The following is a 24,267-nucleotide window of genomic DNA, read 5'->3' on the forward strand; positions in this document are numbered from 1 at the left end:
GAGGCAGCTGGGGGGAACTTGTGGTGAGGGTGGATTTCTGGACTTGTAGAGAAACAGAGGGACAAAATAGGAATGGATCCAGGGAAGGATCTACACTGTGGGTCCTGGGAGCAGGGGGGCAGCTCCTCCTGTACCTCCCTTATAGAATGAGGGAATCATGAGCAGGAAGGATCATCCATCCATCTCCTGGCCCTGCACAGACACCCCAGCAATCCCACCCTGTCCCTGAGAGCATTGTCCAAACACTCCTTCAGCTCTGGCAGCCTTGGGGCTGTGACCACTGCCCTGGGGAGCCTCTACAGTGCCCAGCCACCCTCTGGGGGAAGAACTTTTTCCTGATATCCAACCTAACCCTGCCCTGACACAACTCCAGCCGTTCCAGGGTCCTGTCACAGGGAGCAGAGTCAGAGCTGCCCCCAATGAGCTCTGCCCTCAGTCTCCTCCACAGGGTTTCCCACCTCTGGATAGAAGACTCAGCTGATTCGTCCTGCTTTTGGGAATATTTATACTTCCTGAAAAAGGCTCAGCTTTGATCTGCCCTGAACCTTGACAGCCTTTACAGCTGCGTTTCCATCAGACACATTGAGCGTGAACCACCAGCTGTGATGGGACTTTTGTGGATCTCTGGGATAATCTCAACGCTCCCCATGTCCCCATTCTAGGCCGTGGCTCTGCTACACCCCAAGCCCTTGACTTTTGCTTCCCATGAAGCAACATTTGCTGGCTGAGATGCCTTTGGGGAGCACAGTTCCCATCAGATGGAGACCCATGGAGCCAGGACAGCCCATCCAAGGGCAGGAATGTGCTGAAATTTCCACTCACTTCCTCATCCTTCCCAGGGACTTGTGCAGCCTCTCACACACCAGATGACAAGGAGCGGCATTTTCAAGGATGCTGAGCTTTGCCACCATCCCAAACCCTGTTGGACCTGGTGTTCCCTTTTCCCTGGGCTTTTAGGGGAAAAAAAGGGTAAGATTTTACTTAGCCAAAAATCTGAGTTCAGCCCAGGCAAAATTTCCCACAGGAAAAGTTGTGGGTGTGGGATGAGCTCGAGCCCAAGTTTGCTGATGGATTCCATCAAACATGGAACCTTCTCTCCAAGCTGATGGTGAAAACATCTGGGATGAGCTTTGATCTTCTCTGGCATCCCCACAAACACAACAAGGGTTTGCTGTCCCTGCTGTGGTTTCAAGCACCTCAACTTTTTTCCAGGCCTGAAGCCACAGTTTCTAAGGCTGAGACGTTCTTAGGGATCTGGTATCTCCGGTGGCCACACTCCCAGGTGTGACAAGCTCTTGGTAGGACAACTGGAGCCCTGTGGCCATATCCTTGCTCCCAAACTGGGGTGTGTAAAACTTCCCATGGAGGATCCAGGAGTACTTGAGTCCATGGTGCTCTTCCCAAAGAGCCTCCAACATCATGGAGTGATCAGTGCTGCCTGGGAACAATTCCCAATTTTTGTCCCAAAACTTGGCCTTTCCATGGATGCAGCAGTGTGGTCTTTCCAAGCTGATTTCTTGCTCCTGCACCAAGCCAGAACAATCTCCAGGGCCAAGGAAGTGTCACCATCCCTCTGCCCTTCCCGCTGTCCCTGCAGATGGGGAGCAGCTGATGTGAGTGCTGTAGCTCTGACAAAGCCTTTGGATCATTTGCAGCAGCTCAACTGGAGCTCCTGGAAACAAAAAGCACCTGGAGAAAAAGCTGGAAGAAGCGTGGCTGGTTCCCACTCGGACATACGGCTGCTCCACGGAACAGCTCTGATTCCCCCAAAACTGCTGTGGAAAAGCATCTCCTTTTGGAGGGAGGTCTCAGCTCTGGGGCTCCATGTTCAGGGTGAGGATCCCCCCCAACCCTGCCCTGATCACAGAAATCCAGGACAGCCCAAACACCACCAGGTTCAGGCCATCTAGGCAGGTTTATTCCAGGCCCAGCTTCGCCAGGTCTGGAGCGTTTTCCAGGCAGACACCCAAACCCTGAAAACCCTCTGGAGCCCTGGATAGAGGCAACGATTAAACCTCCAAATTACATGGGGTGGGGGGGCCTGGGGAGTCTCCAAAAATCCAGGCAAGGAGGGATGAGAATGACTATCAACCAGCTCAGCCCCGGCAAAACACAAACCTCCAGCACTCGTTTTGCTCCCTTTTTATAGGTGTGTATATAAAATATATATAGAACTATGTGATATGTAATTAAGTCACCACCATAACAAGGTTGGATACAAACAGCTCAAGACCAAGAGTAAAGAGTAAAAATGACTCGGTCCAGATTGTCCCCTCTCAGCCCTGGAGCGGTGATGGCCCCAGCACTTCCCAGTGGGGCATCCTGGCCTCCCCCTCCTCCACAGGGAATGCTGCTGGCTGGGATGGAATTCCTACAGCTTGGTGTGGCGGTGGAAGGCTGGCACGTGCTGGGAGCCATAGGAATGGTGGCTGTGCCATGGGTAGGACTGGTGGCGCAGGGAATTCCTGTAAGAATTGGGGTAGTGCCCGGGGCCGGTGCCCAGTGGCCGGCACAGCTCCGGGGGCTGCGTGGAGCCCATCACCAAGGGGCTGGGAAAGGCCGGGATGACAAAGGGGTTGGCGGAGAGCGTGGGGGCCACAGGCACGCCCTGGGTTTTGAGGTGCTCCAGGGGGCTCCCAAAGCTTGGCGGGAAGTGCAGTGCAGCAAAGCTGGGACTGGCCACCACGGCCTTGGGCTTGGCCAGCCCGCAGTGGCCCCCCTGGGGGCTAGAGCCCATGTCCCTGCCCTCAGCCTCCCTGGGGAAGGGGGACACGGCGCCGAATTTGGGGCCAAAGGGCTCCTCGTCATCCTCTTCCTCCTCCTCATGGCCATGTCTGGCCCTGGCAGCGGGTCCAGCTCTGGGGGGCACCCAGGCCTGCACGGCGGCCCCCTGGCTCTCCCACGCTTTGCTCCGCAGGTCCTGGGGCTGCTCCGGCTCCGGGAAGGCAGGAGGCGGCTCCAAAAAATCCTTCAGGTTGGAGAAGTACCCCCAGAGTGGATGGGGGGCACTGGGCGGGAGCCCCTCGCTGCGGTAGGCGTGGAAGTAGCCGGTGAACACAGCAGGTGCCGGACCCCCATTCTCGGCCCGGGGGCACCCCTGGGTGTCTGTGCCCCTGGGGGATGCACTGGTGGAAGGTCCCACCTCATTCCTGATGCTTGGAACTGTATCCTGAGCTCCCGAGGGCTCCGGGCTGCTCTTGGGGGCCAGCCGGGGCGGATTGTGGCCAGTGGTGGCAGCGCTTGGTGCCCACCGGCCCTCGGGGCAGTGGCGTTTGTGGCAGTGCCGGGACTCAGCCTCGCTCACCTGGGCCAGCAGCTTCTTCTTGGCTAGCGGGGACATGATGGGGTGGTTCCCTTTGGAGTAGAAGCTGGAGAAAAGGCACTTGTAGGTCTCGCTATGGGTCTGGCAGGGGCTGGGACACCCCCCTGAGGGGCTGGGGGTTGGGATTGCCGAGCTGGAGCAGTGGGGTGGCATTGCTGGGATGGATCCCTTGGCCACCCGGCCCCGCTCTGGGATGTCCCGGGTGTCCTCTGTGCCAGCTGCCACCTCCGGTTTCACCTTGTCCAGAGGCATCTGCAGGCAGAGGGGGTTATTGGGAGGTGGGTGCTGCATCCTGGGATGGGCTCCTGGATCCCCCAACTTCATTCCCCCTTTTCCACTCCCTTTTTCCAACCACCCTCCACTCCCTCTTCCCAGTGATCCACATCCCTCCTTGCTCTTCCGTTAGGGATGGACACGGGGGTCCGAGGCTGTTCCCAAAACTTCCAGAGGAGCCACACACCTGCTCCCTGCCCTTCTCCTTCCTGGCCCTCTTGCTCTTGTCATCCTTGGAGCCCTTGTACTGCTTGCGGGGTTTGCTGGGGGGCAGCGGCTTGTCCTCCTCCCCCTTGAGGTGCCGCACGTAGGGAAGGACCAGCCTGTGGAGGGAGGGGAGGGGCACAGTGAGAACTGGCCCTGAGAGGGAGAGCTGAGGCCCAGGAAGGGATAGACACCCCCCAATCCCCCTTGTGTGCCCACCTCTCGTAGTGGCGCCGGGTGCAGGTGGCAGCACTGGTGCTGCCGGGGCTCCCTCCGAGCTCGTCGTACACGTTCTTCCAGAGCCGGCGCCCTGTCACCTGCACGGGGAGGGAGGGGTGAGACTGGGTGCTCAGGGGACAGCCCCGTACCCAGGGGACAGCCCAGTGTGCACATGACATTGTGGTGTGCATAGGACATCCCAGCACCCAGGGGACATCCCAATGCCCAGGAGACATCCTGACACCCGGGGACATCCTGGCACCCAGGGGACACTCCTACAGTCAGGGGACACCCCGACACCCACTGGACACCAGCACCTCCAGACACCACTTACCAGCTCATAGGCTCCCAACTTCTCCACAGCTTTGTAGATCTTCCAGAGGTTAACTGGCAATAAAGAGGAGAGGCCAAGGGTCAGGGAGACATGGGGGGTTTCCCTGTCCCCAGGGAATTTGGGGGGTCCATACTCTGCTTGAAGCCGAGGTGGGGGATCCTCTCAATGGGGGTGTGTCGGTCCTTCATGAACTTGTAGAGACTGACCAGAAAAGCCTCCTCCTCCTCCTTCTCCTCCTTCTCCTTCTCCTTCTCCCCTTCCCCCACTGGCTTCTCCCGCTCAGATCCATCCTCAGGACCCAGATCCTCCTGTGAGACACGGGATGGGGGAAATTTGGGGAAACTGAGGCTGAGCAGCAGCTCCCCCACCCCCTGCCTGGCGATTCAAGCAGCTCTGGGCTCGTTTTTGTCACCCCGGGACGGTGGCCAAGTTGGTCAAAGCTCTGCATCCAGGCAAGAACACGAGGAACAGCTTCCAGGAAAAGAGAGGGGCAGGAATTCCTCCTCCCCCCTCCCACCGCCGCTGCCACCGCCTTTCTCAGCTAAAAATGTGCTCCGTTTGTTTGTTCTACATTTTCCGGAGTTATAAAACTTGTTGCTATTTTTGGGCAAAGCAGCTGCTTGGCTCCCAAGTCCGGCCTTTGATTCTTTTTTAGGGTTTTTTTTGTTGGTGATTCTTCTCTCAATTCATTTAAACTCTTGTGACAGATGCTGGGTTTTAACAGCTCAACTATTTTGAGGTGCTTTTTTTGGGGGGTGGAAGAAAAAGCCGCTGAGGAGAGAGGGGGATCCAGTGCCACAAAATCTAAATGCTGTTTCCTCTTCAGGAAAAAAACTAATTATAAAAAGTATTATTTATACGGGACAGCTCATTTTTCCTCTATAAAATGCCGGTTTAGGTCTGGTTTTCCCCCGCAAGGCTGGAAATTTTACCATTCTTTTCCTCATCCTCTCTTTCACTAGTGGCCAAAGTGCTGCTCGCCCTCGCTCCCCCACCAAATTTGGGAGGGTTCAGCACCCCCCTTAAAATCCCGGGGTGAACTCACGGTAGGATTGCTGGTGGTGGCTTCTTGGGAGTCTTGTTGCCCTGGTTGGTTGTTCTCCATGGAGGGGAGTCGTTGGCTTTGGGCTTAGGAGGGTCCTGAGGGGAAAAAAACGGGGTGCGGGAGTGAGAGACCCCAAACTGTTGCTTTAGGAAGGGGTCCTGAAAAGGAGGAAAAAAAGGAGGGGGAAGGGGAGGTGAGACCCCCAAATTGTTGCTGCTCCCATAAAATTAAGGGGAAATCGGGATGATTCGGGTCACGGCGTCACCCGAAATCGGCCACTCGTGGGGCCTGAAGCTGCTCGCTGACTCCCCCCCCCAATTCAGGCCTCGGTACCCCCCCAATCGTCCCCCCCGCCCACTTTTTTGGGGTAAAACCCATGGAAAAACGGCAAAAAAAAGGCGCTGCCAACCTGAGGTAAATGAGGCCCGGTTGGGGGGGGGATCCAACCCCCCTCTGACCCGCCCCTTCCCACGGGACCCCCTCGTGTCCCCGTCGCCCCCCCGCCGCCCCCGATCGCTCACCCGCCGCGCCTGCACCACGTGACTGGGGCGCGCCCGAGGGGCGGGGCCAACACGCCCCCTCGGTCCCCATTGGGTGGGACCAACTGGCCCCCTTAGCCTATTGGGCGGTCGGGAGGAGCGGCCCCGTCCCCGGCGAGGGGAGTGATGGAACTTGTAGTCCGGAAGCGGCAGCGTCTGCGCGGCCATGGGTGGGTGTGTACATGTGTGTCCTCGTGTGCAGGGTGAACACACGTGCCCAGGCGTGTTTACACGTGCATAGAGCTGCCAACATGTGTATGAGTACAGGTGAGTGGTACATGTCTGTCCTCATATGCAGGGTGAACACACGTGGCCAGGTGTGTTTATGAGGGCATAGAAGCAACGTGTGTGCATGTGAGCACGGGCGAGCACAGGTGAGTGCAGGTGGGGGTGTGTGCAGGTGGGTACACAATGTGTGTCCCCATGTGCAGATGAGTGAACACGTGCCCAGGTGTGTTTACACGAGCACACAAGTACCAACATGCATGTGAGCACAGGTGAGTACAGGTGTGTGCAGATGAGCACATAAATGTGCAGGTGAGCTAGAAGTGAGACACACCTCTGCGTGGAGGTGATGTGTGGGTGCTGGTGGGCACCTCTGTGTGTGTGTGTGCGCGCGCGCGTGTGCAAGTACAGGTGAAGCCCACACATGTTCACACATGTCCCCCTTCTCGTGCCCCCCGTGATTCCGGCGGTTCCCGGCCGGTTCCCGGCACCGCTGACGCGATTTCCCCCCGCCGGCGGGGACGTCGGGGGTTTGGGGACGAAAAACGGCCGATTCGGGGATGAACATCTGCTGGCGGGAACCATCTCTGACCTACTTGAGCCGGGGGGGTTATGGGGTGGAGATGACTCTAATTACTCATTAATTTGATTAAAATGACAGTTAACGGCGCTTCGGCGGCTCTTTCGCGGCGGCCAAACTCATCCCAAATCCAGCCGCACTCCGAACCCCTGCAACCCCCCGGAGCGCTTTTGGGGCTCCCTCTCCTTCCCGAAATCCCCCCATTTACCCGAACTCGTGCTGTCCAGGCCCGAATTCCCTGTTGGAGCACGGGGCTGAGCCGGGAATAGCGCGGGAGCGGAGCCAAATCGTGACGGCTAGTGAGTAATGGGGTGAAGTCATCCCTTCCCATCCCGCGGGCACCGGGAGAAGAACCTCTGACACCCGGCGCGGTGGGAGAGGCTGGAAAAGGGGCTTTGGGGCAGGTGGGGGCGGCCCCAGGTGGGGGTTAGCACAGGTTGGGGTCTCCCCGCGTAGTTGGGGCGCACCCCACTTCTATGGGGTTTGGGATTTTGGGATTCCCGGCCGAGTTCGTGGGTCCCCGCCGGGATGGGGCGAAGCGGGCAGCGGAGCGGGGTGACACGTGGCTCGTGGCGGATGCCGGAACCCCCAACCCCCTACGGGACCCCCGGTACTCACGGAGGGGCTCAGGTCGAGTGGCTCATGGAGCGGTGGGAGCCGGTATCGGGAGCGGGACGGAGCGCGGGGATGAGTCAGCCCCGCTCGGGGAAGTGGCGTGCGCGGGGCTGAGGCGGCTCCGCGCGGGCCATTGACTCTTTCCTTACCGGAACGGACGCGCTTTTTGGGGCTCTCACCCCGCGCCACCCCCTGAATGACTAGGCAGGACTTTCCAGCCCCAGGCTCCCCCCCGGAGCCACCCGGGGTTTGGGGACACGGCTGCGTCGCGGTCACTGGACGTGGACGTGGCCACTTTGGTCCCCTTCCTGGGGGGGTCCCAGCGCCGCGCGGGCGGTGGGTGACACCTCCAGGGATGTCGTCCCTTGTCCCCTCGTTGGGAACCCCAGCTGGGGCTGCTGGAGGGCACCCAGGGGTGCTCAGCCCCATTGCAGCCCCCCGAGAATCCCTCCCCCCTTTCGGCTTGTGAAAGACTCCCGAAAAATGAGAGAAAAAAAATCCCCCGGTGACTCATTTTGGGCCAAAAAGCAGAGAAAGCAGAAGCGGGGGGAAATTGGGGGAGGGGGAGTATTTGGCTCCTGTCCCCTCCTCCGGGGCCAGGAAGGGGGTGAAGGATCCGAGATGACATTAAACCCTCTCATTCCAGGAAGGCTACCGCCCTCTACATAAAAATATCAGAATTTAACAAAAATGCGTAAAATAAACAACAAAAGAAACCCTATTCGGGTTTTTATTCCCAGCTCTGGTTTTTATTTGGACAGAATGGGAGGGGGTGTGTCCAGAGATGTAGGGAGGGGGATTTGAGGGGTGTCCCTGCTTCAGTTTCCCCATGATCAGGGTCCAGCCTGCAGGGACTTTCCATCAGCTCTGGGATGGATTGGATTTTGGCAATACATTGGATTTCAGGATTACACTGGACTTCAGGAATACATCGTATTTCAGGGTCCCAAGTGGAGCTGAGCACCTCTCAGTGGGATCTAGCCCCCTCAGAGCTCCGCTCCAACAGCAGCTCCAGCGAAATCTTCTTCCCCAGGGGGATTTTAGGTTTTAATCCTGGAAGAGGTGTTGGAGGAAAAGGGGAATTGTTGGGGTTGGAAGGTGTCAGGAGTGAGAGGAGCCATCGGTGCAATGAAAGGTGTAGGGGCTCAGCCAGGGGGGAACCCTGAGCCAGCTGCCATCCCTAAAGAGGAGGAAAAGGAGAAAGAGGAAGAGGAAAAAGGAGAAGGAAGAAAAGGAAAAGGAGATGGAGGAAGAGGAGAAGGAGATGAAGGGAGAGAAAATGGAAAAGGAGAGGGAGGAGATGGAGGAAAAGGAAATGGAAAAAGAAAAGGAGGAGGAAAAAGAGGAGGATAAGAAGGAAAAGGGAAAGACAACAGAGAAGGAGATGGAGGGAAAGGAAATGGAAAAGGATGTGGAAAAGGAGAAGGAGGAATAGGAAAAGTAGAAGGAGGAAAAGGTAACTGAGAAAAGGAGAAGGGGAAAATAGCCCAAACCTGCAAGCCCAGCTGCTGGGTCTGTGCTAGATTTGGCAGCTCTGGCAAGACCAGCATCACTTTGGCTGCAGGGAGAGGGTTCCTTATCTCCAGGGCTTTGGGGCTGGAATGAATCCTTCCCCTGTGGGTTGATGCCCTTGGTGCTGGCAGGGAGCTGCAGCTCCAGCTCCAGTCTGGCATGTGGAACCTGGACCCAAACACGACCTCCAGACTGACTTCCCAGCTTGATCCTGGACCTGCCTCAGCACCAGGAACATCTCTGGTGATCTCAGCTCTTGGTTGACCCTGGTCACCATCTCCAGGCTGGTCCTGCTCCCATTGTTTGGGTACTGGAGGAGGGGTCGAGGCTGGTGATCCAACCACATGATCCCAATGACTCCTGGACCCCCTTTTTTAGGGAGCTGCCCCAACCCTTCTGCCCCCAACCCTCCTGTGTTATTTTAACCCCTTCTGGTTTGGAGACTCCTTCAAAGGCCCATCTGCACAGTGTGGAGCAATTTATTATCTTTAAACACAGTATAAAAGGTAAATCCTTTCATGGGGTGAACAGGACTGTGGGAGGAACTGGAGATAGGAGTAATAGTCCAAAAACTGAGAATAACAGACAGGGAAGGACACACAGAGGAACCTTTTGAGACAGACAGAGGAACCTTTTGGGACACACACAGAAGAGCTTGTTGCTGCAGGCACTGGTGGTTCACAGTGAAATAGAGGAACTCCACTACCCATTCCAGGAAAAGCTGAAGGATCAGAGATGGCAGGAGCCAGGAAGGCTGAGCCAGGACCATCTGTGCAGGTCCTGTGGTCAAGTGGGACATCCCTGACTTAAAAGTCTTCCTGAGGTGCAGAGACCAGTGGGATTTCTCAGCTGGGAGGAGAAACATCTGCCACTGATGAGAGTCCAGAGCTGGGACACTGAGCTCCGGCCTGGGGTTATTCCAGGGACTGCTCCACATGTGGCTCAGTTGTCTTGTGTCACCAGGACATCAGACATGTCCTCTGTGCCCTCCAGCTTCAGATTCTGGGAATACAAAGGGAAAGCTGAGTTTGACAAAGCCAGACTGTTCCCCTTGGAGTCTGAAGGCATAAAACCCCCACAGGATGAAGGTTCAGAACAACTCCAGCCCCTCCTCAGCAAGGCCAGGGCTGTTGGACTCTTCTCCAGGGAACAAGGGACAGGAGGACAAGGCCTCAAGCTGTGCCAGGGGAGGTTCAGGTTGAAATTTTTCCATGGAACAGGTTGTCAGGCATTGGAAGGGGCTGCCCAGGGAGGTGGTGGAGTCCCCATCCCTGGAGGTGTCAAAGGAACACCTCACTTGGTGGTGGCACTCAGTGCTCTGGGCTGGTTGGGATGGTGGAGATCAGTCAAAGACTGGACTCTATGATCTTGGAGGTCTTTTCCAACCTCAATAATTCTGGGATTCTATTCCATGACTGGGAACCCGGAACACTCACAACACTTGGAACAACTCTGAGGAGCCAAGCGCTGCCAGACCCAAGGACAGGGAAGGACTGAGAGCAACTGGCTGGGAATGCTGGTGTTCCCAGCCCATCAGTGTCCACTGTGGGCATGGGAAAAGTCCAGAAATCCTGATTCAGGAAGTGGCCCTGGCCCAGGTGTGCACTCACCTTCTCGTTTGCCAAGTGCAGGAGGCACATGAAGGCCAAAGGCACGGACAGGTTGGTTGCCATGGCAGCAGGAAGCCTATGGAAGGGAAGGGAGACCAGGATTAGGATGGACAGAGCACAGAGATCAGCTCCTCCCCAGGGATCTGCTTTTTTCCACTTTCCCCTTCCGCTGCTGAGCTGGATGAACCCACAGCTCCCCCAGGAAAACCTGGAGCAAGGGAAGGGCTGAGACAGACACAGAGGGGGCTGTTCTTGCCCAGACTTCACTAAAGTCTGTCCTATCTTCAGTCCAAACTGGTTTAGAGTCTCTACCTGTGCAGCAGGTCCTCTGTGATGTTGCTCAGCTTCTTCTCTCCTGCCACCACTGACGTGTCCTCTTCCTCAGCATCTTCCACCTACTCAGCAAAAATCAGAGACAAATTTTGCTCACCAAAATCCAGAGACAATCCCCTGCAAGTCACACTTGGTCTGTCTTTACCACCAACCCATGGGAACAAGAAAGGGATTGCTGATAAACCTGCACAATTCCCTCAGGACACTCTCTTCCTGAGGAATCCAGCTCCTCCTGCACTCACCTCTCCCACTGTCCCTTTCTTCTGCCCATCAGTCAACAGCTGCCACATGTTTTCCTTCAGCCTCCTCATGTCCATTTTCTTGGCAGTCTTTGCATATTGAATTTCAATTTTATTGATCTGAGGGAAGGACAGGCAGGGTAAGTGGAGATCATTGGGATCACAGGGATAACCAAGGCACGGTTCCCTTGGGAATGGCCTTTGGTGTTTAATTCCCTCCTCTTACATGAAGGATCAGCTGGGAATAAAATATCCAGCAGCAAACCCAGGAGATCCTGCACCAGGGAAAGCTGTCTCGGAATCTCTAATCCTGAGACAACTTTCAAGAAATGTTTAATTTTAAGAAATATTTAATTTTAAGAAACTGACAGAATTAGAGAATCAACTAGATTCTAGTTCTATCTTTTAATTTGAAGAAACTTCTAATTTTAACTTTTAATTTTTAATTTAAACAGCTTTTAATTTTTAGAAATTCAATAATTTCTGAGTGTTGGGAGCAGCCCCCAGTGCCCTCCCAGAGCTCACCTTCTGGGGCTCAGCGATGAGGTTCAGCTCCCCGTACGTGGTGACGTCCACCCTGTTGAGTTGCAGCCCCTGGGGATTGAACTCCTCTGTCTGACCCAGGAACTCAGGGGGGATATTGTCATCGTCACTGTCTGCGACCTGGACAGGAGACATAGCAGTGACACCACCCAGAGACATCCCTGAGGAGCCTCTCCACGGTGGCAATTCCTGCCCACATTCCCCACAGAACAGGGTCTTATTCAGTCTCTCTAAGGCTGAATCTAGAGAGAAGAATATCCAAAACCTGTCCTGTGTTCTGGGAGTGTCCAAGGCCAGGTCGGATGGGGCTTGGAGCAACCTGGGATAGTGGAAGGTGTCCCTGCCCCTGGCAGGGGGTGGCACTGGATGAGCTTTAAGGTCCCTTCCAACCCAAACCATTCCATGCCATCTCTGGCAGCTCCAGCTCCATCCCACCAGCAGCACTGGGGGTCTCAGACCCTCATCAGCCCCATCCCAGAGGCAGCTGAAATACTTGGGTTTAAACTGTCGGTTCAATGGATTTAAACTGACAGGGAGTGGGTTGAGATGGGATATTTGGAAGGGATTCTTCCCTGGGAGGGTGTGGAAGGGGCTGGGATGGAATTCCCAGAGGAGCTGTGGCTGCCCCATCCCTGGCAGTGTCCAAGGCCAGGTTGGAGCAACTGGTGAAGAGGAAGGTGTCCCTGCCCATGGCAGGGGGTGGAACTGGATGGGCTTCCCACCCAAACCCATAATACATGGAAAAACAAGGAGAGGAGGGCTCTGCTGCCAGAGTGGGACCAGCCAGGACTTGTGACAACCACCACCTGGCAGAAAACTGAAGCTTTAAGAGAAATCAACTTCAACTGGAGCTTGGAAGGGCTGGGAGGAAAACTCCCTGTGCAGAGCTCAGTGCAGAGGTGAGACATGGAATTTATTCCCACTTCAGGGCCTGGAAAATCCTGGAATGGGGTTTCTGCAGCAGGTGCAAACACCAAAGGCAGAGTTCAGGTGATGTCAGTGAGGGGATGGGATGGGCAAAGAGACTCTGCAGCTCCACTTGCTTTTCACTAGTAATTAATTCTGGACATGGATTATCCCTAAATCATTCCCATCATGTATCAAACAGAAAAAAGACCTTCTTGCTCTTTACCTGCAGGGCAGGGCAGAAGTTGGAGGTGTCATTGGGGTTGTTGTAGTCATAGTCCCCAATCTCAGCTTCGTTCTCCAAGGGGGTGACTGGCTCCGACGTCCTGTTGAGCTACAGGGACAGACCAGGGAAGGAAAAATACTAAATATTTCCCCAAGCAATGCCTGTGTCATGTTCCTTCATCCCCTTCTAGCTCTTCCTCCTCCTCACACACCTCCAGCAACCCCCTACAACAGCCTCAGCATCCACAGTGGGTCAGCTCTGTGTCACACACTGGCCCATCTGCAACCCTGAGGAGCATTCCAAAAGACTCACAGGATTTCAAGAATTTTGGAGATTTTGAGCCTGGAATTATCGCTGAGAGGACTTCGGAGAAGGCTCTTACCTTAACAAGTGGTTTGAGGAACAGCTGGAGCATGTTCTGAGGGTTATAGGTGAAGTCTGTGGGGAGCGTGGTGCTCCTCACATTCTGTCTTTCCAGGATGGATTTGGCCAGAGTTACAGATGCCTGGGAAAGGGGTGGAAGATGCCATCAGGCAGGAGCTTTTCATGCACAAATAAGTGCTTTGAACACAGGTCTTTGTCTAAAAGGGGGCAAGGTCTGGGATGCCTCCAAGGAGGAATTCCACAATGGGTTCAGCTGGTGCATCCAGTAGCTTCCATTCAGCACCCTGGACACCTAGGTGGACCTGAGAGGGTGTAAACCAGGAAGAATCCAGCAAAATGGAGAACAGGAAGAGGCAGGAACTCAGCAGGTACCTTAGTCTTACGGAAATAGGCCTCAAAGTCAACATTCTCATCAAAGTCCAGCTCAAACACTTTCTTCACATTTCTTCTCCTGGTCTCCTTTTCGGAGTTGGCATTGGCTGCAGAAAGGAAGTGTCAGTGCTTGGTGACAGAGCCAGGACAAGCAGCTCACTCTCAACCTGAGCATCTGCTCCACACAGATCCACCTACAAGGATGGATCCCACCCTTTGTTTTGGGAAAGCAATGTGTTGTTGTCAACTTCATGTTTTACAGGGATCAGCATCTTTTTAAGGAAGCAGAAAGTCTAATTTAGTCTTAATGGCCTTAAGGTGAAGGAGGGTGGGTTTAGATGGGATATTGGGAAGGAGTTCCTCCCTGTGAGGGGCTGGGATGGAATTCCTAGAGAAGCTGTGGCTGCCCCATCCCTGGAAGTGTCCAAAGCCAGGTTGGACGGGGCTTGGAGCAACCTGGTCTGGTGGAAGGTGTCCCTACCCATGGAATTGGATGGGCTTTGAGCTCCCTTCCCACCCAGCTCATTCCATGATTCCCTGATCTCTGGGGTGAGCAGGACCTGGCAGCAGCTGCTCTCCCCAAATACCTACATGTGTGGCGGGGTTTGAAGCGCCAGTGCTGGGGGCCAGCCCACATGGACAGAGTGCGGGGACTGAAGTAGGAATATTCCCCTGGATTCAAGGAGAGGTGAAGGCACATGGTCTCAGCATCTCCCTCTCCAAAAAGAGCCCCGTCAGTCCTGGAAAGAGCATATGTGCACTCAGTGAAACCATTCCTTTGGCACTCCTGAGGGCATTGAATACCCAGGGCAGCTCTGGACAGATGTTCCCGTTCACTGTGCCAGCAGGGAAGGACTCCTGGACTTTAACCAGAGCGGGGGGTGTTGCAATGTCTTAAATCTGTGAGGCTGCTGCAAAAAAGAGGTGGATTTGCCAAAGATCCCCTTGGAAGGCAGAGATATTCCCATAACACATCCCTGGATTTACCCAGAACTGGAGGAGGAAGCAGGGAACAAAAGACTCCCCAGAGAGCTGCCAAAAGTTGCGAGTTGCCATCAAAGCAAAGCTATGGATTTTCAGTGAGCACTCACCTCTTGCTCTGGTTCTGGCTGATTGTTCCAAAGGAGTTGATGTTATCTGTGATATCCCCAAGCTTTTTTGCTGCTCTGCTCCCAGGGGAATCCGAGTGGAAGTCATCCTCTGGCAAGGGGGGAGCACAGCCCTCCCCATCACTCTCCACCTCCGCGTTGGGGTCAAACACGTGCTCGCTCTTCTTAAATTTATCCAGCAGGGCCAACACTGACTGAGAGAAGAAGGAACTCAGGAAGGTATTTGAAGCTGAGGAAGCTTCAGTTTAATGGCCTTGAGCTGAAGGAGGGTGGATTTAGACAGGATATTGGGAAGGGATTCTTCCCTGGGAGGGTGGTGAGGAGCAGGGATGGAATTCCCAGAGAAGTTGTGGCTGCCCCATCCCTAGGAGTGTCCAAGGCCAGGTTGGACAGGGATGGAGCAACCTGATCTAGTGAAAGGTGTCCCTGCCCATGGCAGGAGTTGGGACTGGATGGGCTTTAAGGTCCCTTCCAACCCAAACCAGTCTGGGATTCTATGATTCCATGAAAAAGCAGAATATCAGCAGCCCTGCAGCACAACCTCCCCCTGTGTATCTCGGAGGTGAGAACTCAGGTATCTCACCTGGCCCAGTTATCCCACCCAGCACAAAGCCATCCAACCTACCTCCTCGTGGGACTCCTCATCCCACTTTGTGAACTGGAAACCAGCCAGGGAAGAGCAGATGGGACGTTTCTCAACACACTGAACCAGCAGGGCTGGAGACAGGGAGGGCAATGGGGAGGGATTAGACTCAGGATCCAAAACCAGCAGCTAAAACTAGTGCCAGGCATGATTTCTTAATTAATTAATCTTAAAGTCACATATGTGGGCAGCTCTTCTTCTATGCAGAGCTCATTTATAAGGGATAATTCAGTTCCCACCCTAACTCCAGGGTGGGCATAACTCTGGGAATCTTGTCAGAGCAGCAGGGGCTGGTCCAAAATCCAGGCTCAACACACTCTGAGAAGGTCAGTCCTTAACCTGGAGCACTAATCCCATGTCCTGCAAAGCTCAGACCAACATCTGCTGTGCCAGATGTGCCAGAGGTTGGGTGACAGGTCAAGTTCTGAAACCTACAAAGGTCATGGTTTTCCAGCAGCTGCTCCCAACTGGGCCAGGATCAGAGCACTGGTGCCCCAGGACAGCCAAGCAGTGACCAAAGCACAGCTCAAGGCAGCTGAGACTAAAATGAACTCGCTTGGGAGATGAAAAGCATGGAAAGGTCTGGATGGGCCCAACACTCACACTTTAAACCCATCATTTTCACGGGATCTGAGTTTGGCAGCGAGAGAGTCTCCGAGGAAGGGAGAGGAACAATCCTGGACTCAAACTGGAGCTCGCTGTGGAAGTTCTGGGAGCGCAGACGAGTGAGGAAAATCCCAGCAGTGCTGCATTCATCGAAGGATGCTGCTGCTTTCTGGAACATGGGATCCACCTGCAGGTGTGGAGGGAAGTGGAGAATGACCCCAAACATCTCCTCCCCATCCCTGGAAGTGTCCAAGGTCAGGTAGGACAGGGTTTGGAGCAACCTGGGATAGTGGAAGGTGTCCCTACCCATGGCAGGGGGTGGAATTGGTTGATCTTTAAGATCCCTTCCCACCCAAACCGTCCCATAATTCATGATCTTTTTCAGTAAGGAAAGAGCCCTCCCAGCTCCCTTTCAGACCTGACTGGACACAACTCTGCTGTAGCAGCACAATCCAGACATGTACGTGACTGTCAGAGCCCAAGAGAGGAATGAACAAGAACAAAAACAGAGATGAGGAAGATGAGGTGACAACCCCCTTCCTCCCACACTCAGCTGCTCCAGCAGCCTCCCCCAAAACCCACCTTCCACCTGCGATTGGCCTCTGACACATTGATGTTGTTCAAATTCTGCTCGATGGTTTTGAAGGACTGTTTTTTCTTTGGCTGAACTTTCTTGACAGCCTCAGGAGCTGAACTGTCTTCTGAAAGGGAAAGAAGAACAAATGACACTTAAAACACTTGCTAAAATACCCCAAGGAGGGATAGAATTGAACTTTGAGTTCAACTTGTACAACAAATACACAATGAAGTTGCTCAGTCAGGGATTTATTAGCATGAACCACCAATGTTTCACTGCCTGGATGCTGTTTTGCTTTTTATCAACTCTATTTGGTCACAAATTGCCTCTATTTGGCCACAAATTGACTCTATTTGGCACATTTATTTCAAAGCAAAGGACAGCAAAGCAGGAGGCCCTTCATTGTTACTGGTTCAGATCAGACCAACTGCAGTTTGTGTCTAAATATAAATCCCTGGACTAAATCACTGAATTCAGGACTGAGCAACAGATGTAGATTCTCATCCCAACCCTCCCTAAACAAACCCCCGGGGAAATCAATTTGAGACATCCCAGACCTTGAAAAATTAATTCTAAAGCGCCTCGAAATTCCCTGAGCGCTGAGGTTCCTTTTGTTCCCAGGTGGAAAAGCAGCAGCTTAACAGGAAAATGAGGGAATTGCCCACCTTCCCCTGGGCTGTCCAGGCCCTTGGCAGGTGCTGAGTCCTTGCCCAAGCCCCCAAGGACTTTGTAGGTGTCTGCATAGACCGTGTCCACACGCACAGAGTAGATCTTGGCACTGGCATCCAACGTTCCAGCTGCGACCTGACAGCAGGGACAGGGAATTCTCAGTTGGAAAGGGAAAAGTCTCATCTATAAGATACAAGACTGAGCTCCTGAATGCTCTGCATCACAAGAAAAACTGTGAACAGCTGGAAAAGGATTTATTCTAAAAGCTAATGGCCCCCCAGCAGGAGCCAGGGTGTGTTTTCCCCACAGTTTGCTTCATCTTTTGGGATCACACAGAAAAATGCTTAAAAAGTTGCCAAGATTAAGCAATGGGGAGAAGCAAAACTCTCTCCTCCACTTCCCCTTCATGCCTTTTTTAGGGTCACCCCATTGGTATCGTTCTATTTTCCCAGATTATGAACTCCAGAGGTGAAGAAACAGGAGATACCAAGTTCCTTTTTTGATCACAGACTCCCCCCTGGAAGGTGGAAAATCCCTCAGTAAAATCCTGTGCAGCCTTTCCCAGCCTTTCTTCATCCCATCAAACACAACCAGCTCGTTTAGGGGTTCCTTGAGGCCACATCAAAAGTTCAGCCATTCATTCCTTCATCCAAGAACCCAGTTTTCCCTCTCAGCATCAGTCAACTATTAAAGTTTGTCTTTTCCTTGGCAAGTTCTTATTCTGATCCATTCCTAGATCAAAATCAGACCAGCACTAACTTCCTTTCTTTTCCAGCCTTATTTTTTTCCTGGTTTTAACACTCGATATTAACAAACCTTACTTTTAAGCAAGATTTCCTTTAGAAGGACCGTAACTGAGAGAGTTCAGACATTAATTTCTGTGGTACAAAAGGATTATTCACAGCCTTAAACTCCTGCAACAAGTGAATGTGCTGCCTCTCCCAGGTATTTTTGGTGGCAGTAACAGGTTCAGCTACCTGAGCATTATTTGAGGGTTGATATTAGCTGGGTTAAATCCAGATGGAAATAAAGCACCAGATGGAAATAAACTCCTCTCACCTTGAAGCTGGTGAGCTCAGAGTTCTTCTGCTTCAGGATCTCGGTCATGTAGTCGATGAGATGTAAACCAAAGGCGTTTCTTGAGGTGATTTTCTGGAACAAAGCATAGCTTGGGACCAATCCCTAGGCCAAGGACACCCCTCACCCTGCCTGGACCCCCAGCTCAGGGGGGGATTTAGGGCAGGGCCAAGGGGACATGGGCTGTAAGGTGTGTTAGTGATGGGAGGGCACCAACAGGCCCATGGTTGGCCCAGGGAAGAGGAATAGGAGCTTTTTGGTTTTCTTAACTTTTGTAGATTTTAGAAGTAGCTGTGTAGTGAATGTAGATTTTAATGTAGCTGTAGTTAGCTCACCCTTTAGCACAGCAGTTTACACATTTACTCAACCCTGTTTCCCCATTCCATATCAATCCCTCTGAATTCTGTCAGCGTGTTTAGACTTCCCTCAAGGTAGGCCTTCATTCTGTTTAAGAACATTTGCACCCTGGCTTGAACAAGATACCCCACAGACACAACAACCTTCAAGCCCAGAACTTTGGAGGAGCTCCAAGGACTGGATGTGCTTTGAGGAAAATGAAGACGAGGAATAGGGGGTCCCAGAGCCCCCTGCCTCAATTTCCAGAGGGGTGTGCTGGGAGGAGGATCTGGGGAGTGGATAGATCTGGGATTGGTTGGGATAATGCCTTAAATTTTGGAACCCTGTGGACATGGCAGGCATGTCATGTGTATTCCCTGGGCCTCAGGCCTGAAATTAAAGGACCTACTCTCTTTATCTTGTCTTATCCACTAAATTGGCTGAAGTCCTTTTTTTCTGCGGTCTCTTAAGGCAACACATGAATAACCATGCAAGGCTCAAGGCTTTTAAATCCCCCTCCAACCTCGCAGCCAGGGGGGTTTAACCTCCAGTGTGAGTATTTAGGGACCGGTTCCGATGCCCGGGACTCACGTTTTCCGTGGAGAGGCGGATGCAGGTGCTGTAGTGCTCCGAGATCTGCACGTTGCTCCACTGAGGGAGCTGCCAGCCCTCCTGCCTGTGGGACACACGGAGGGGTCACGGGGCTCAGAATCACAGCATCACTGAGGTTGGAAAAGATCTCTGAGATCATCAAGTCCAACCTGTGACCCAACAGCACCTTGTCACCCAGACCACGGCACCGAGTGCCACATCCAGTGTCTTCTTAAACACCTCCAGGGACGGCGACTCCACCACATCCCTGGGCAGCCCATTCCAGTGTCTGATCACTCCCTCTGTAAAGAATTTCTTCCTAATGTCCAACCTAAACCTGCCCTGGCGCAGCTTGAGACTGTGCCCTCTTGTCCTGGGAGAAGAATCTGACCCCCCCCGCGGCTCCACCCTCCTGTCAGGCAGCACCGACCGTACCTGGGCGCGGGGGAGCCGAGGTCCAACGAGGAGTCGGCGGCCCTGGAGCGCCGGCGCTGCCGCCGCTCGCGCTCATCGTCGTTGCCGGGGCACTCGGCCAGCACGGGGGTGCCGGCGCTGCCCAGGGCCCGCGGGGCCGGAGAGGCTGCGGCGGCGCAGCGCGGGGTGCGGGCGATCATCGCTCTCGGAGCGGGATCGGAGCGGGTCCGGACCGGGATCGAACCGAGGACCGAACCCCAGTCCCAGCGGCATCGAACCGCGACCGCCCCGGGGCCGCGCCGCGATCAAACGCGACCCTGTGCCCCGCCCACCGCCATGGCCGCGCCTACCCTCCCCGCGCGCGCACCCCCGGGGGCCAATCAGCGCGCAGTCCGCCCCGCCCCGCCGGCCAATCAGCGCGTGGTCCGCCCCGCTGTTTGAACGGCGGCGCGCGCTGCGCGTGCGATAACGGCCGGGGATGGGGGGAGAGTGGGGGGTGGGGAATGCGCTCCGAGGGACCCCCTGGGTGGGACCTCCGGGTAGGATCACCCTGATTTTCCGGTCCTGGGTTGGGGTATGAGGGGTGTCACCCAACGCCGGTGGTGTCCCGGCACCGCCCGCACCGGCAAAGGCCGCCTGGGAAGAGGAGGAAGAGGAGGAAGAGTGGCAGCCAGAGCTGCTCCACTTACCACAGAATCCCAGAATCCCTGAGGTTGGAAAAGAGCTCTGGGATCATCGAGTCCAACCTGTGACAGATCCTCACCTTGTCACCCAGACCAGAGCACTGAGTGCCACCTCCAATCGTTCCCTGGACACCTCCAGGGATGGGGACTCCACCACTCCCCTGGGCAGTCCCTTCCAATGCCTGACCACCCTTTCCAGAAAGAAATTCCTCCAGATGTCTATCTCATGAAGCCATCTCGTGTGTTCACGGGAGGTTGGGACGCTGGCACAGGTTGCCCAGAGAAGCTGTGGCTGCCCCTGGACCGCTGGCAGCATCCAAGGCCAGGCTGGATGGGGCTTGGAGCAACCTGGGATGATGGAAGGTGTCTCTGCCCATGGCAGGGGGTGGGACTGGATGGGCTTTCAAGATCCCTTCCAACCCAAACTATTCCATGATTCCATGACTCTGGGGAGCCCCACAGCACCAGCACACAGCTCCCAATTCACTCTGGCACTCGGGAATAATTTGGGAAGGAATTGCCACATCCAGGGGCCTCAGCAGTGACAAGGACCACAGTGACATCACACACACACCCCAATGTTTATTCCAAGACACCAGTTACAGCTCCAGGGAGAGGCCAAAAAATTCCATCCTGATCAGGCAAAAATGAGGCAAAACACCAGGAAAACTCTCCTTCCACACCACAACCCCCCATTGGGCACTTGGAAAACAGTTCCCACTGCCCCCAGTGACCTGAAAAACCACCAGCCACGGGTGTCCTCCCCTGCCCCAGGTACCACTGAGACCCCCATGGGGATCTGTCCTGGGTGGGAATGTCCTGGAAAACCACAGGGTTGGGCTTGGATCCCCTGGATCCTGGTGAGGAGGGAGCTGCCATCTTCGTATTCCCAGAGCCAGAGTCCCCACTGATTCAGCATTTCCCTCTCCTGGGTCTCTCTGGGGACCATTGGGTGTCCAGGGGTGAGGGACCCTCCAGAGAAATCCCTGCCCAAAACAGTCACTGAGGTAGGAACAACCCTGACTCCCTGCAGGCAGCAGGAGCTCTGGCTCAGGAATCACCTCCAGAGGCTTAGGAATCAATTCCAGAAGCTTGGGAATCCCCTCCTGGAGGGTTCCAGGATGCAGTGAGTCCCGGAGCCAGGACACGACATGCAGGAGGCAGCGGGAATGCGGCAGGAGATGTGGGGAGGGGGTTGCAGCCACGCAGCTTCCCAATTGATCCCGCTGGGAAAACTGCTGGAGAACCACCAGCATCTGGCTCCAAACACCAAAACTCAGCACCCAAAGGGGCAGGTCGGGGGTTCCAACAAGGCAAAGCAGGCTGCTCTGGGAAGCAGCCAGAGTGGGATGAAGAGCTTGGAAAGTCTCTCCTGGCACTGACATCACTTGGGATGAGGGGCTCCAGCAGGCATCCAGTGAGGACTGACATGCTCCCATGGCTCCTGGGGTGTCACAGCCCCTGTGCTGGGGCTCCTTGAACTCCCCCTTCCGGAGCCATTCCCAGCAAAGTCCCCCTCAGGACTCAGCTCCCCCTCCATGGCACATCCACTCCCACTGGGATCCGTGCAGCAGCTCTGGAGCCCTCAGGCAAACAGTGGCTGCTCCCGCTGGGGTTTCGTGGTCTCCACCACGAGGGTCTGTCCATCAGGCCAGTCTGGGATGGGTGGGAGTTGGGATGTGGCCGGCAAAGCCTAGGAATCCCGGGGGGTTCCCAGGTCAGTAGAAATGTTTCCGGCTCTGGTCCTGCCACTTGTTGTAGACAATGATGCCGATGACGATGGCAAAGACGAGGGCCACCAGCGAGAAGAACACGATGAGGAACAGGGCCAGGCCACTCATGGGCTCCAGAGGTGCTTCCACTGGGAGAGGAGGGAGGGAAAACCCCATGAGACCTCAGAGAGCCCCAAAACTAGCAGAGATTTCCCCGCTACAGAGGTTTTCACCATCCCACACCCCTAGGGGTTCAGCTCCCCAAAGCTTTTGGGCCCTGAGACCCTGGGGCAAACTAGGAACTCATGGTGGAATTTCAGGATGGGACATGACCCACCTCCCTCCCATCCCAGACTGGTGGATGGACCCTATCAGTGGAGACCCCGAAAATCAAAGTTCCTTTTTCCTCCCCAGCTCCAAGTGTCCCCAAATCCCTCCTCGTCCCACCTTCCCCATCGTGAAGCCAGAGATTCCCACTCACTTCCAGGCAGTTTCAGGTTGTCCACAACAGGCAGGAACACCTCCCTGTCCCGCTTTTCCTCCTCCGGCGTTCGCTCCACTGTGAGCTGGTACAGCTTCAGCGAGATGATGTCATGGTTGTCTGGAAGGAGAGGGAAAACTGAGGTGTCCTGAGGGATCACCCATTCCCAAAGCTCTGGCCAGGGGCTGGAATGCCATGGAAAACTCACAGAAGGGAAAGTTCCTCAAAGCAGAGAAAGCTCTGCAGAGCAGGGAAAGCTCCCCAAAGAAGGGAAAGGCTCTCAAATGCTTCCATAAGGCCCTGCAGCTCCCCAGATCTGCCACAGCCTTTAGGGAATCCCACCTGGACTGCCCTGGCAGTACCTGACAGGTCCCCGGTGACCGAGGACGTCCCAAAGTAGTACCCTCGGGGCAAGTGCACGCCCGGCACGTCGATGCAGTCCCTCCACTCGTGCTTCCCATCAATGTCGATCAATACCTGTGGGACAAACACCTCCCTGAGCACCATGGGGACCCCCTGGCTACCCCCCGGGGTGGGTGATGCCTTCAAATCTATATTCTATAAGTTTTGGTGTAGCTTGTTGGTGCCTTCGAACAAGAATTCTACAAACACTGTTTTTACGTTCTTTGTTAAGAATTTCAACAGACGAGGGTTTTTAATGAGGAGGAGAGTTCTCTGTCTGTAAAAATGTGCTGAGAAAGACACATAACACTTAATATAAGCAGTCAAAGCTATTTAGAAGCCTTGAAATCCTTCCAGAAGGCTGATACTGTGCCAAAGGAGATAAGGAAGTGGAAGATCAAGGGTCTTTGATACCTCCGACTCAAACTTGGGAGGTGTGTCAGGGGTGGAGCAAAGATGGTACTATGAGAGGGATGGTTTTGGAAGTGGGTCTAACAGTATTAGGTAATGCTTTAAATTATTAATCAGGTAACTAAATAATAAATTAACTAAAACAACTAACTAAATAAACTAAATAAGTAACTAAATAATAAATTAACTAATTAACTAAATTAACTAAATAATAAACAAAAGAAATATCTAAATAGAAACAAGAGGTTTTGGTAACTGCGTGCATGCTTTGGAAGAAATTAGATTCTCGTAGAATTAATATATTAATATATCAATGTAATAATATATAAATATTACATATATTATATTTGGCATATCATATTTTATTATATACCATATGCAATATACTGAATATTAATGTAGCAGTCTAATTAATAAATTAATATAAATTATATTAATATAAATTAAATTTTTATCATGACGGCGTATTAAAGGAAATGCTACCTTCTAACACTCACAAATTGAGTTTTGAGGGGTTTATTTAAGTGCTGTTTTTAGGCATCATGGGCAGCACTCACCGTGAGCCTCCTCTTGACGTAGCGGATGACCAGGAAGGTGTCGTGGGGCAAGTTCCTCACCATGGCCGTGCAGCCCCCCAGCTCCGTGGGGCGTCCATCCCGGTCGTGGTCGTAGGTCAGGGAGCCATTGTTCACCATGGCTGAGATGTAGGGGAACACCCGCTGCCAGGGGGACAGGGGGTGAGTTTGGGGTCTGACAAGGGAGTCTGGACCCCAGAGCATCTCCAAAGGCAAGAATCGCAGCAGCCCCCTGGACCTGAACTTGTTCAACCCCAAGGATCTGCTCCACAAGACATCAGGACTACGCTGCTCCATCCCTGACCCCGAACTCCACCCCAACCATCTGCCTCAACATGACTCCACTCCACCCCTGACCCCAAATTCCTTCACTCCCCAAGAATCTGCCTCAACAATCACCAGCATGGTCCTGCTCCATCCCTGACCCCGAACTCCACCCCCACCAAATTCCTTCATCCCAAATAACCTTCTCCACACAACACCATCACAACCCTGCTCCA

General features: G+C 54.0%; 3 protein-coding genes and 1 long non-coding RNA gene across 10 annotated transcripts; 1 reads left to right on the forward strand and 3 right to left on the reverse strand.

Moving 5' to 3' along the window:
* Nucleotides 1-2,130: 2,130 nt before the first annotated feature.
* On the reverse strand, nucleotides 2,131-7,456 carry LOC113962765 (AT-rich interactive domain-containing protein 5A-like). Of its 7 annotated transcripts, none has more exons than XM_027673533.1 (7): nucleotides 7,360-7,456; nucleotides 5,398-5,492; nucleotides 4,486-4,660; nucleotides 4,353-4,405; nucleotides 4,019-4,116; nucleotides 3,783-3,918; nucleotides 2,131-3,574 (listed from the first exon to the last, which is right to left on the reverse strand). In XM_027673533.1, the coding sequence occupies exons 2-7, from the start codon at nucleotides 5,455-5,457 to the stop codon at nucleotides 2,372-2,374; spliced, it is 1,725 nt and encodes a 574-aa protein (XP_027529334.1). In that variant the 5' UTR covers nucleotides 5,458-5,492; nucleotides 7,360-7,456; the 3' UTR covers nucleotides 2,131-2,371. The 7 variants fall into 7 exon arrangements, with proteins under 7 accessions (XP_027529334.1, XP_027529331.1, XP_027529336.1 ...); XM_027673530.1 differs by having other exon boundaries at nucleotides 5,398-5,555; nucleotides 7,360-7,448; XM_027673535.1 differs by lacking the exon at nucleotides 7,360-7,456 and adding an exon at nucleotides 5,919-5,990.
* LOC113962767 lies at nucleotides 6,081-18,650 on the forward strand. The gene is made up of 3 exons (XR_003532592.1): nucleotides 6,081-6,203; nucleotides 6,969-7,040; nucleotides 18,616-18,650. It is a non-coding gene; the product is annotated as an uncharacterized LOC113962767 (long non-coding RNA).
* On the reverse strand, nucleotides 9,330-19,718 carry LOC113962764 (condensin complex subunit 2-like). Its single transcript, XM_027673528.1, has 17 exons — nucleotides 19,525-19,718; nucleotides 19,090-19,174; nucleotides 18,145-18,237; nucleotides 17,082-17,220; nucleotides 16,422-16,540; nucleotides 15,837-16,026; nucleotides 15,216-15,307; nucleotides 14,573-14,784; nucleotides 14,073-14,221; nucleotides 13,482-13,588; nucleotides 13,108-13,230; nucleotides 12,726-12,833; nucleotides 11,576-11,713; nucleotides 11,054-11,170; nucleotides 10,791-10,873; nucleotides 10,479-10,554; nucleotides 9,330-9,870 (listed from the first exon to the last, which is right to left on the reverse strand). Exons 1-17 carry the CDS (start codon nucleotides 19,701-19,703, stop codon nucleotides 9,811-9,813), a joined length of 2,070 nt encoding a protein of 689 aa, XP_027529329.1. The 5' UTR covers nucleotides 19,704-19,718; the 3' UTR covers nucleotides 9,330-9,810.
* Nucleotides 19,719-20,748: 1,030 nt separating this feature from the next.
* LOC113962768 (VIP36-like protein) lies at nucleotides 20,749-24,261 on the reverse strand. Its single transcript, XM_027673537.1, has 4 exons — nucleotides 23,750-24,261; nucleotides 22,742-22,856; nucleotides 22,380-22,499; nucleotides 20,749-22,047 (listed from the first exon to the last, which is right to left on the reverse strand). Exons 1-4 carry the CDS (start codon nucleotides 24,062-24,064, stop codon nucleotides 21,905-21,907), a joined length of 693 nt encoding a protein of 230 aa, XP_027529338.1. The 5' UTR covers nucleotides 24,065-24,261; the 3' UTR covers nucleotides 20,749-21,904.
* Between the last annotated feature and the right edge of the window lie 6 nt (nucleotides 24,262-24,267).

The sequence above is a fragment of the Neopelma chrysocephalum genome, unplaced genomic scaffold (assembly GCF_003984885.1).
Source record: "Neopelma chrysocephalum unplaced genomic scaffold, ASM398488v2 Primary Assembly neopelma1_184996, whole genome shotgun sequence".
NCBI lineage: Eukaryota > Metazoa > Chordata > Aves > Passeriformes > Pipridae > Neopelma > Neopelma chrysocephalum.

What these genes read in the sequence shown, in the direction of transcription:
- LOC113962764 (XM_027673528.1), bottom strand. Translation starts at nt 19,703, where the DNA reads ATGATCGCCCGCACCCCGCGCTGCGCCGCCGCAGCCTCTCCGGCCCCG. An exon ending in CCTATTTCCGTAAGACTAAG is followed by an intron (nt 13,231 to 13,481) that starts GTACCTGCTGAG and finishes CCCCTTTCCCAG; the next exon opens with GCATCTGTAACTCTGGCCAA. An exon ending in TCCTCAAACCACTTGTTAAG is followed by an intron (nt 12,834 to 13,107) that starts GTAAGAGCCTTC and finishes CTGTCCCTGTAG; the next exon opens with CTCAACAGGACGTCGGAGCC.
- LOC113962768 (XM_027673537.1), bottom strand. Translation starts at nt 24,064, where the DNA reads ATGGAGCAGCGTAGTCCTGATGTCTTGTGGAGCAGATCCTTGGGGTTG. An exon ending in ACGTCAAGAGGAGGCTCACG is followed by an intron (nt 22,857 to 23,749) that starts GTGAGTGCTGCC and finishes TTTGTCCCACAG; the next exon opens with GTATTGATCGACATTGATGG. An exon ending in GGTCACCGGGGACCTGTCAG is followed by an intron (nt 22,500 to 22,741) that starts GTACTGCCAGGG and finishes CTCTCCTTCCAG; the next exon opens with ACAACCATGACATCATCTCG.
- LOC113962765 (XM_027673533.1), bottom strand. Translation starts at nt 5,457, where the DNA reads ATGGAGAACAACCAACCAGGGCAACAAGACTCCCAAGAAGCCACCACC. An exon ending in AGTTGGGAGCCTATGAGCTG is followed by an intron (nt 4,117 to 4,352) that starts GTAAGTGGTGTC and finishes CTCCCCGTGCAG; the next exon opens with GTGACAGGGCGCCGGCTCTG. An exon ending in ACCCGGCGCCACTACGAGAG is followed by an intron (nt 3,919 to 4,018) that starts GTGGGCACACAA and finishes CTCCCTCCACAG; the next exon opens with GCTGGTCCTTCCCTACGTGC.